We start from the raw sequence: 12610 nt of genomic DNA, 5'->3' as shown, positions 1-12610 counted from the left end.
TTAGACTTTGCAAAAGCTTTTGATAGTTTACCACTGATAAGGTAATACAAACGAGAGTGGATAGGGTTTATATTAGTGCATTGGGTGGGAAATTGGCTGTCTAATAGGCATCAACAAGATGTGTTTGAGGGTGCAATATCCCAGAAGAGGAAAGTCACTAGTGGTATGCCTCAGAGATTTTCTAAATAGTAGGGCCATTACTGTTTAACCTGTATGTTAATGATATTGGGGAAGATTTGATTGGTGATATACAGCTGTTTGTAGATGATGCAAAGTTGGGATAAACTATGAGGACTAGAGCAGATATTCTGGTCTTACAAGAAGACTTGAATAGATTGAGAGAATGGGCATGGAAGTGGGGGATTCCAGTTCAATGTTGTGAAAGGTAAAGTTTTAAAATTTGGGAAAACAAAGATGGCATGTAGAATTTACTCTTGTGGGGATATATTGTTAGAGGTGGATGAAATCAGAGATCTTGGGATGATGATGGATAATGATCTGCAATTTAGAGGACATATTGTCAGAATTGTGAGGACAGCACAACAAATTCTGGGAATGATACCGAGAACACTGACTTGTAGAATTAAGGAGATTCTGGTTCCACTGTATAAGGCTCTGATATAAAGCTCTGATTAGTTCACGTATGGACTGCTATCCATACGTGAACTACTTATGCTACTACTGCCTCTAAACCAGTGCTTCCCAAATTTATGGATGTAAAAACCCCTTTGGAAAAATTAAAATATTTCACGGCCCCCGTGGAAAAAAAAAAATTGTGATACAGACATATATTATTATAAATTTTATTGTATTTATATTTAATACAAAACATACACAGCGAATATTGCAAAAATTAAATGCAAATATTACATTTTTAGCATCTTACATACACATTTGACATGGCACGTTATCTTATATTTTTATATAGATAGGTATATTGTTATTGTACATTTGCAGTACAAGCACATGAAATGTAAAACGATTAGTAATAAGCTGAGTAAGAATTAAAAACATAAAAGAGGTTTAATAACAGTTTAATGTGATGGATGTGTTTCAATACTGCTACACAAAAAGTCGATCAGGTGAAATATTTGAAACTGCAATTCTTAGATTTCTTTCCAGCACTTCCATTGATAAGCAGGAACTGTGTTTATTTTTAATTACCAATTAATTACCAGTAGATATAAAAAAATATCTACTTAGTCTTAAAATATTTTAAATTTGTTTTCATTATTTCATGCCCCCCCCCCCCCCCCCCAACAAAACTAACAGCTCCCAAGTTGGCTGCAGCCCACAGTTTGGGAAGCGCTACCATTATTCATCATTTCATCTCTACCTTGTACAGACAGATGTACTCCACCTCTCATTTTGCTTTTCTATCTTCAGGAAAAACATCATATCCTTCCATCTCTATTCACCCAACAATTGTTAGGTGAATAAACTCAATTAATACAATCACTTAATTTCCCTTGCTTCTGATACTTCAAGCTTTTGTATACAAAAATAACAGCTCATTCCTGGATCTATAACAAGTTTATTAGAAGTGACTTCTACATGCCTTCCTTGAGCCATTTCTTTTTCTACTTTCTCATTCTAGAACATCTTCAAATCTATCTGTTCTCTCTACATCCCCGGTCATCCCATTCTCTTCTTGTCTACATGCACATTCAGTTTCTCTTTTTGCATCAACCTTTCTCTTGCTGTGTTCCCCTGCCCACTCTGAGTCTTCCCGTTTCCCTGTTTGTCTTGCACACTTTTATTAAAAAATATATATTTACACTTTGTTTTTTATAAGTTATACATAACACAAAAGGTTTTTTTTTTTTTATTATTCAGTTCTCCACAGTGTGGGATCTAATATCCCCTTAATTTAAATAATGTTTATATTGCCGAAATGAAGCCTGTTGGCTCTTTATATTTAAGTAACTTAATGGGTGCATCTTTCTGGACAACTCGTATAGCAGAGTATATAAGTTCTTTTCGCTATACCCTTTGGTATTAATTTGGTCTAGCTACTCACTGATGAAGCCTCAATAAAGGCTGAAACTGGTCTGGGTAGTGACCTCTCACCATAATGTAATAACAGCATACATTTCCTAGGAAATGTGTTTTTACATTATGGAAAATACCAAGAATAGCGATCAGAACTTTCCCCCCCTTTGCAACGAGTTGCCCGTGTTTGTACTACGTTCTAGGACTACTTGCATTTAGCTCACGCTAGTATTTGCCGATACTTTTATAGTTTTTTATACTATATTTGGCATGAAACTCTCTGATTCCAATCTTTGAGTTTCTTATTTGGTTTTAGAACAATGTGGGATCTAATATCCCCTTAATTTAAATAATGTTTATATTGCCAAAATGAAGCCTGTTGGCTCTTTATATTTAAGAAAAGTTCTCCACATTTGTTCCATATTAGAATTCTTACCTCCTGTTTACTAGTATACAATACCACACCTATAGTGTGCAGATCTGGTCTCATGTTTACCAAGACAATGCAGATTATTATTATTATTCAGGCCCCCATGGAGTCAAAAGACTCATCATGGGAGGTCCTTTCTAAGAAATAAGTCTATCAAGATTCATCGAGGGAGGTCCCTCCTAGGAAACACAAAGTCTATCATACCACTCCTTAAACGCATTGACTGTTCTCGCTCCCACCACTCCATCAGGCAATGCATTCCATGGTTCAACCACTCTCCATGCAAAGAAACCACTCCTCACCCTCTTTCTCACAGTTTCCTTTCGTAACTTCCAGGGATGGCTCCTTGTCACGACTCCTTCCCGCTGTTCAACCAAGCAAAAAACTCCCCAGTGTCAAGCCTGTAACCACCTCTCAACAGTTTAAAAGTCTCAATCATATCACCTCTCCTTCTTTTATCCACCAAACTCTGCAGTCCACACTCCCTCAGCCAATCCTCATAACTAACATTGTACAGTCCTGAAACCATCTTTGTTATCTGCCTCTGTACCCTTTCCACAGTTAATTTATCCCCTTCAAATCCTGGGGACCAGATCTGAGAACAATAGTCTAAGAGTGGTCTGATCAGAGTCTTATACAACAGAATGATAACCCTTTTATCTCTGCAGGTCAGTGTTCTTCTCATTATTGCAGCAACCCTCTGTGTTACCTTCACTACCTTTGCAATATGTCCCCTAAATTTCAGGTTTCTATCAATCATCAACCCCAGATCTCTTGTCTCCTCTGCTTCCTCCAGTATAACTCCTCCCATAGAGTATGCAGTGTCCCATCGAAGTTTCCCAAACCTCAAGACCTTACATTTTGCTGCATTAAACTGAAGCCCCTTCATTTGCCCATCTATCTAGCTTATTCAAATCCTCTTGTGTGGCTGCTGCATCTGCACTATTACTAATAATCCTTCCCAGCTTTGCATCATCTGCAAACAACTGAATATCTCCTTGCGATCCACTGACAATGTCATTGATATAAAGGTTAAACAATATAGGTTCCCGTATTGAGCCCTGTGGAACCCCACTTGTAACCTTCTGCCTCTTTGATATTACTCCACCATATACAACTCTCTGATACCTATCGGACAGCCAATCCTGAATCCAGTTGGCCAAACTGATATCCAGACCCATGTGCTACAACTTGAATATCAGCTTATTGTGTGGCACCCTGTCAAACGCCTTTGCAACTTTATTAAAAGATGATATTGGGACTATGGAATGTAGAACAGATTGAGAATTTTTGGACTGCTGCAGATGATAAATTAAAATGCTAAGGTAAAAATTACAATAGCAAGCCAAAGTATGGTTGAATTTGGAACAAAATTTCCATGCTAAGAAGTAAATCCAATATGGGGGTACCATTCCTTTGTATTACAGTTCTTTGGTTAATACTGATGTTGATGCCAATGCTACTAGTAATCTGGAGAAAGGTGGGTGATATGATAAGAGGCCTACAAACATCTTCTGAAATAGTCATACAGGATATTAGCATAGAGCATTTATCATTTTATGGAGAGCGGGAAGAGCACATCTGTGGAAGTTGAGAATGAATATGGTGAAGAAAGGTATAAAGCTAGATTTTTTTTTTCTTAAAGACCGTTGTGTGATTGGAATGGCTTGCCTCGATAACTCGCTGGTGTTCTCTGTTAATAATGATAATATATAGCAAGACCCCCATGACATTACATTATGATATTACAAATATATAAATTTTTTTATTTTCAGCTAATTTCATAATTTTTTTTTTAATATGTTTATTTTATACTAGGAATCCTGATTCTTATAATTTTACACTTATTGTTCTTTTCTTTTAGAATGGAAATATGTTCATTTTGAATGATATGCTTAGCAGTTCTCTTTTTTGTTAGGCATTGAATGTTATTCAGAAAGGCCTTGCAGATAAAGCTGTTAGGAAAGGATTTCACTTTAGCCTTTTGTCACGTGCAGAACGTATTTCAAAGAACACCAGAAACAACATTAAGTTGGATCCTGATTTATTTAAAACACCACCCTTCAGAGAAGCACCTAAGGCTAGTATTAAATTATTTGCATTGATGAAAGGAAATTTTAATTAGAGAAATTTTGCCTTGATTTTTAAATTTATATAATTTTATTTGAAATAATTGCTGCTTCACTTAAATATATAGAGATGTGATAATATTTTGGAAACCTTTTCTGTATACTATTCTTAAAAACATAACAAGCACTCCACAGTTTTTACTGAGGTGGTCTGAAAAGAAAGTTTGTGGCTGGGAACAACATAAAAAAAAATTAAATGTAGTCTGTCAAGCATATATAAGTCCTTTTGTCGATCAAATTCACTCTATACATCTATCCCTCCTAAGTCTGTCATAATTACCAGCTTTACGAGGGTGGTCTGAAAAGTTCTCGGCTTCAACCACAGATGGCAACACTATTCGCAAGATTTTTTTTTTCTAAGTTGGTACATCTGTCATAAGCATCCATGTGAAATTGCAAGTCATTCTATCAAGTAGTTTGTTTTATACAGCTGTCTGAAGCAAAAGTGTTATCTGTATCCCTTGAAATGGATAAAATTGAGTATCGTGCGATTATAAAATTCTTTGTAAAAGAAGGTTTAACCCAAACGAAATTCATTCGAAGTTCATAAAAGTTTATGGTCACTCTTCTCCTTCATTTTCAACGGTTAAGAAATGGGATGCTGAGTTTAAATGTGGCCGTACCAGCCTTGAAGATGATCCACGTGAAGGACGTCCAAAGAGTGTAACAACACCATAAATCATTGATCAAGTGCACGATATGGTATTGAATGATGGGCAAGTCAAAGTGCATGCAATTGCTGAAACTATAGGCATTTCAAAAGAACACGTATGATATATTTTGCATGAAGAATTGCAAATGAAAAAGCTTTGCGCAAGATGGATGCTACGCTTGCTCACAGCAGATCAAAAATGCACTCACACGAAAATCTCTGAACAGTGCTTTGAGCGTTTTTAACAAGAATAAAACTGATTTTGTGCATTGATTTATTACTGTGGATGAGACTTGTATTCGCCATTACACACCAGAATCCAGTCAGCAGTCAAAACAGTGGACAGAAGCTGGTTGTTCAATGCCAAAGAAGACAAAGTCAGTTCCATCAGCAGGAAATGTTATGGCATCAGTGTTTTGGGATGCTAAAGGCATTTTGTTTATTATTTATCTTGAAATGGGTAAAACAGTAATCGGGAAATATTATTCCGATCTTTTAACCAGAGTAGATGAAAAAATTCCTGAGAAAAGACCCGGTTCACAGAAGAAAAAAAATCATCTTTCATCAGGATAATGCACCTGCCGACTAAGGTGTTTTGGCAATGGAAAAATTAAGGGATCTACACTATGAATGAATTGTCGGAACATCCACCCTATTCCCCAGATTTGGCTCCCTCTGACTTCTATCTCTTTCCAAAACTAAAATCTTCCTCGCTGGTCAACATTTTTCTTCGAATCAAAAGGTGATTGCAGCTGTAGAGGGGTATTTTGCAGATCTTACTGAGAACCACTACAGGGATGGGATAATGGCACTGGAGCATCGCTGGAATAAATGTATTAGTCTTAAGGGAGATTATGTTGAAAATTAAAATAATTTTGAAATTATAAATTCGTTTTTTCATTGTTAGGATGAGAACTTTTCAGACCACCCTCGTAAATTACAATATATTGTTTAGTGTTGTCATTTCAAGCAGTGAGTTGATTTAACATGAGAAATTCATATATTGGATTAATTTCAAGTCTAATATTATGAATACTAATATTAACATATCATATGTGATATATTAATATTAGTATTAACATACCAAAGGAAATATAGAAAAAATTATGAGAATCGTAAGTTGTGTATGTAACTAAATGAAATGAATTGAGAAACTTCATAAAGAATTGGATTGCAAATTCTGGAGGCTATTAAAAGTATAGAATGAAAGAAATTGAAATAATATGTAATCGAGGTGATCTGAAATATGGAAAGAAAGTGAAAGAATGTTGATTGATCCATAACATTATTATCACACCTTCGATGAAGTCAGCAGACTCATCTTGGGAAAGTTCCTTCAACTGACAACATATTTATCATATTGAATCATAAAATCCTTAACACTCCATGCATTAACAACATATTTTGGTAATGGTTCCATTCACTTACAGTTCTCCATGTAAAAAATCTATTGCACCTCTCTTCACTACACTTTTATACAACTTCCAGGGATGGCCTCTGGTTCTTCCCATCTCACCTTCTATTGTGTTTATAATCCCCTGTGTATTAATCCAATAAAATCCCCTCATTAACTTAAATGTCTCTATCATATTATCCCTTTTCCTCCTATCCACTAAACTGTAATTTACATTCCTTTAAACTCTCTCAATAGACAACATTTCAGAGTCCTGATATTGTCTTAGTCACCAATCTCTGGATTTTCTCCAATGTTTCTACATCATAATGATAATGAAAACTACGTGACCAAATCTCAGTAAAATAGTCCATGTGTGGTCTGACCAGTGGCTTATACAGTGGCACAATCACCTCCTTATCCCTACATGTCAGTATACTTATCATAATGGCAATAAGATTCGCAGTCTTTTCAACATTTGCAGTATGCCCTCTAAACTGCAGTCAACTGTCAATCTCCCAGATCTCAAATCTCATTTACTTCCTGCAGTATAGTTCCATCAGTATAGTACACAGCCTTGTATCTCTGTACTCCAAAATGCAATACCTTGCACTTTTTCTTCTTCATCTATGATCTCTTGTGCTTTTAAGCATCAAGATTTTGCCAAAGAGATTTCCATGCCATCCTGTCCAAGGCTTGTTCTTTTGCTTCTTTCCAGTTAATGCCCTTCTTTTCCAATGTTTCTTTAATTTCCTTTTGCCAACCTTTCCCAGGAAAGGTTGGCAAAAGGAAATTAAAGAAACATTGGAAAGAAGGGCAAAAGGAAATTATATATTTCTTGTTCCTATTTTCTGTCTTTCATATATAGTTTTATGCTATTCTTCCTTCTTCCATTCTGGTTAGATGCCCAAACCTCATTTGGGCTTGTATTATGAATTGGTTCAGAGATGCCACTTAAAATTGTCTCTTATAGTTTGATTTCATTTTCAGTCTAATCTTGTTTTTTTTTTTTTTTTTGTGCCACTTTCCTAAAATATTTTATTTCTATTGTTTGTAGTTTATTTGCATTTCCTGTTGTTAAACACCAAGACTCACAACTGCATGTTAATGTTGGTACTAACACTGAACGGTACACTGCCATTCATTGTGGCAATGTACTGGTATTGTGGGTAACTTCTTTCTTATCTATGCATGGGCATTTCATTGCATAGAATAATTTTGTTCCTGCAGCTATCCTGTTGTTAATTTCTATGTCTAGTCTACTATCTTCTTGTACATATGATCCAGGTATTTAAAGGAGTGGACTTTTTCCAGTTCATGATTCTCTATTTTTATTATGTGTTTTGATTGATTTCTAGATATGATCATTCTTTTAGTTTTATTTATATTTATGGTACCAAATGTTAATGTTATACTGCAAATCTTCAGCTGTATTTGCTTGAATCACTACATCAGCTGCAAAAGCTATGTGTGAAATCCGTTTCTTTCAGTTTCCTGTATCCTAGGTGAAATTTTTTGTTTAGCATGCCTTTAAAATTTCATCCATTACTATAATGAAAAGAAGGGGGCTGAGGATACAGCCTTGCCTCACTCCTACATTTCTTTCAGATTCCTTTGATCTATTATTACAGGTTCAATACATAATTTTTATTACTTTTATTAAGTTATCTTGTACCTTGTTTTTCTTTAATGTTTGTCATATTAAATGTCTGGGAACTCGGTCAAAGGCCTTTTCAGAATCTATAAAGCATGCACGTAGGTCTTTGCCATATTCTAATGTTTTCTCAGATATTTGTCATCATCATCATCATCATCAAATTCCTGCCATGTACCCTCAAGGGGTGTACAGGATATGACAGTACTGCATGAAAAAATTACATCATTACTAACTTCCTATCTACAATTTTCCTCCAAATCAGTCTGTTACTTGTCAAGACTCCAACATTATCAGATCTTATATTTCTATCGTCTAAGGCACTTTGTACCGTATCAATCCACCTATATCTTGGTCTTCCTCTGGGTCGTTTTCCTGCCAACCTGGCAGAGAACACTTGTTTTGCTAATCTTTCCTCTCCCATTCTATTTAAGTGACCATACCACCTCAGATTAGCTCTGCTAATGCATTCTGGATGCTGACAATGTCAAATTCTTTCCTAATATCCTCATTTTTAATATGATATTGCCATTGATGCCATCTGTTCACGCCTCTAATCTTTCTCAGAACTCTCATATCTGCGGTCTCTAGTCTTTGGTCAAGTGTTTTACTTCTGACCCAGCTCTCAGATCCATAAGTTAAAACTGGTTTGAACACTGTCTTGTATACAGCTAATTTAGTGTTCCTACTAATTTCTCTCTTATTCCATATGAATTTATTAAATTGACTTCTCACCATACCAGCTTTGCTGATTCTGTTGTCTATTTCTATATTTAATTTACCATCTTCGGTAAAAATTGTGCCTAAGTAGCTGAAATGTTTTACTTGTTCCACAGGTTCTCCATTCACAACACAGTTGACATTTTCAATGATTCTGCCTATTTTCATTGTCTTTGTCTTTTTATTGCTGACATTCATACCATATCTATTACAACAGCTATTCAATTTAGTCAGAGAATCTTGCAGACTTGTAGCGGATTTATTTAGAAGTATAACATCATCCATGACCATAAAGCAAAGAGCTGACATTAACATCTCCAATTTTGATATCAGGTTTAATACCATTTTCCTTCATAATGTGATCCATATAGATAATGAATAACAGAGGGGATAATGTACATCCTTGTCTCACACCAGATTTAACATTAAACCATCTTCCTGTACTTCCTTCAATTCTAACTGCTGACTTCCAACTCAAATAAAGACTAAGCATTGCTTGATATAATGCCCCATTGACACCATATAACTGCAGCGTATTGAATAGCTTCTCTCTTGGCACCTTGTCATATGCCTTTTCCAAATCGACAAAACTTAAATACAGATCTTTGTTATATTCCCATGCTTTCTCAACTATTTGTCATAAAGTGAAGATCTGATCCTGACAGCCTCTATTTGGCCTGAATCCAGCTTGTTCTTCACCAAGCTTTTCTTCCACAATTCTTCTCAACCGTTTTCTCAAGTATACTTGCGTAGATCTTGCCAGGAACACTCAGTAGGGAAATACCTCTGTAATTCTCACATTCAGTTTTATTTCCCTTTTTATATATAGGTACTATGAGAGCTCTACTCCAATCATCGGGAATTCGTCCCTCTGTCCAGGCTTTCTGAACTATGCAGTGCAGCCACTGTAAGGCTTTTATACCACCATACTTCAGCATTTCTGGTCGAATATCATCTACTCCTGCTGCCTTTCCATCAAGCCTTTGATGGCTTTTTCTACTTCAAGTATGGATATGTATTCCTGACTGCATGCCTGGTCATTGTTTTTTATCAATGTGCTGTCATCACTGCTTGTTTCATTAAGCAGTTTTTCAAAGTAATTACTCCATACTTCAAGGATATCTTTTTCTCCTGTTTTCATGTCACCTTTATCATCTCTAACTCCTTTTACAGCACACTTTCCTCCATTCCTAAGCTTCTTCAACAACCTCCAGAATATTTTGCCACCTTCTTGATATTTATTTTCTATATTCTTGCCGAAGTCCTCCCATGACTTTTGTTTTGCTAGTTTTACACACCGTTTAGCTTTCTTACATTTGTCTCTGTATTCTGTAAGAGTAAAAGCTGACTTATTTGCCAGGAACTTTTGATATGCTTTCTTCTTTTCCTTCACTGCTTCTTTAACTTCCTGTGTCCACCAGGGAGTTCTGATTTTTTTATTCTTGCACACAACTTCGCCACATGCCTCTCTGGCAGAATCAATCATTGTTTTCTTCAGAGTTTGCCACTGAATCTCCAAGGTTTGATTCCTGTTCTCAAACGCTTTCATTTTCTTTTCAATAATCTTTCTGTATTTTAGTCTACAGTTAACATCTGAGAGCTGCTCAACTTTTATTCGCTTTAAAACTTTCTTACATGTTATTCTTTTCAATATGAAATTCAATTTTATCCTGCTCAAGACTAAATAGTGATCACTTCCAATTTCAAATCCTCTGTACACTCTGGTGTCCTGCACCAGGGAGAAAACATCACTATCAACAATAACATAGTCAATGAGACTTTTCTTATTCCTAGCTAGCCTCTTCTCTCCATGTGAATTTGTGCACATTTTTATGTTGGAACATGGTGTTAGTAATAACCAGTCCATGTCCTGAGCAGAAATCCAACAGATATTTGCCATTATTATTAGCTTTGCTCTTTTCTCCAATTTTTCCCAAAATATTTTTGCATGTCTCACTATCATTTCCTTCTCTGCTACATATTTGTCTAAGATTGAAGATAAAATCCTATGTGCTTCTATTTTCTCGAAAGTCATATTGCATTTCATCCAATGTATCCTCTATTTGGTTCCTAAGTCTCTATTCTAAAATATGGACATACAATTTTCCTGGAACACTTAAAAGCAAAATCCCTCTATAGTTTTCATATTTACAGTTATCCCCCTTTCTTAAATACAGGGATTATTATTGCTACTTCCCAGTATCTGGGAATAATTTTCTTTTTCCATACGACATTGAATAGATGTAATAGAAATTTTATGTCTTTCTTTCCTAAATTCTTTACCATTTCTGGTGTTATTTGTTCATGGCCTGCTGATTTTCTCCAGTTTCAGTTTATTTATTGCTGCTAGCAATTCATTTTCCTGAATTTCCTCACTTTGATCTTCTATTTTTGCTTGCATATCTTGCTCTTAGAATTCTATTTTTTCTGTGTCTTGCATCTTCCAATAATTCCTGGTAGTACTCTTTCCATCTTTCCATGATGTTTTTGTGATTTGTGAGTAACTTTCCATCCTTATTTTTAATAAATTTTATGGGGCATTCTTTCTCTGACCTCATTCTTCTTAAAACATTCTAGAAGAGTATTTGGTTTCCTTTAAAATTTTGTTCTCGAGTATGTCCGAAGTCTTCCCAGCATTTTCTTTTCTCTTCTTTCACTAAGGTTTTAATTTTATTTCTTTGGTTGTTGTATAATTCTCTATTGACCTGCAACTTTGATGCTGTATATCTCTTCAATTGCTTTTTCTTTTTTAATTTCTTCTTTTAGTTCTTCACTCCACCAGGGTGTTTTATGTTTCTTCTGCTTATTATTTATTGATACACCACAAATTTCTTTGATTGTTTCTAGAAGAAGTGTTTTGAACCTATACTATAGGCTTTTTACATCTTGGTCTTCGTATGTCTCTTTTTCTATTTCTTTCATATTCTCTTCTATTTTACTTTTATACTCAGTGACTGTTTCTTCTTTCTTTAGTTTGTAGTTCTTCATCTTAACATTTATTCCCTTGCTACTTTTTCTACATTTTTCAACTTTTATTTTATGGATCATTTCCAATACTGATAGATAGTGGGCACTGCCTATTTCAGGACCTCTATAGACTCTTGAATTTTTTATATATTTTCAGTAGGATCTGCTTATGATGGCATAATCAATTATAGATTTTTTATTTCTTTTGGGCTCTTCCCTGGTAAACTTATGGATTTTTTTATGCTTGAACATAGTATTTGCTATTACTAAATTATTTATAAGGGAAAGATTTATTATTTTTTCTCCGTTATTATTTCAAGCAAAAATGTCAGCAGTGCTTTTTCTAATTCTCTCTACCTTTGCATCATCAGCAAACAGTTGAAGATGTCTAGACAATCCATATGAAATATCATTAACAAACAAGTTAAATAGTTGGGCCCAAGAAATCTGTGGGGAACACTGCTAGTTACCCTGCTTTGTTTGAAACACTGCCCCATCATACATCATAAAGTAGCAGGTAATGATGGAATTTATACCAAGATGATAAAAATCATGGTCAGAGCAGGGATTGAAGTAATGCTGAGATTATACAGTCAAATTTGGGTTACTGGTTATGGCCATTGAACTCTGTGAGGGCAATCTTTATACCAATCTGCATGAATCACAGAACGTG

General features: G+C 35.2%; 1 protein-coding gene across 6 annotated transcripts in view; it reads left to right on the top strand.

Moving 5' to 3' along the window:
- Positions 1-12610, top strand: part of LOC150099700 (fanconi-associated nuclease 1-like) — a 346925-nt gene that overhangs the window by 209145 nt on the left and 125170 nt on the right. For all 6 annotated transcript variants that reach the window (XM_090403992.1, XM_090403994.1, XM_090403995.1 and 3 more), the window contains one exon: positions 4341-4502. In XM_090403992.1, the coding sequence (XP_090260118.1) occupies positions 4341-4502 (162 nt within the window). The remainder of the gene's footprint in view (positions 1-4340; positions 4503-12610) is intronic.

The sequence above is a fragment of the Typopeltis vanoorti genome, chromosome 14 (genome assembly GCF_054136105.1).
Source record: "Typopeltis vanoorti isolate ZY-2024b chromosome 14, IOZ_Tvanoo_1.0, whole genome shotgun sequence".
NCBI lineage: Eukaryota > Metazoa > Arthropoda > Arachnida > Uropygi > Thelyphonidae > Typopeltis > Typopeltis vanoorti.
Note: the sequence above shows the minus strand (reverse complement) of the source record. Positions and strands in the feature narration are given on the sequence as shown.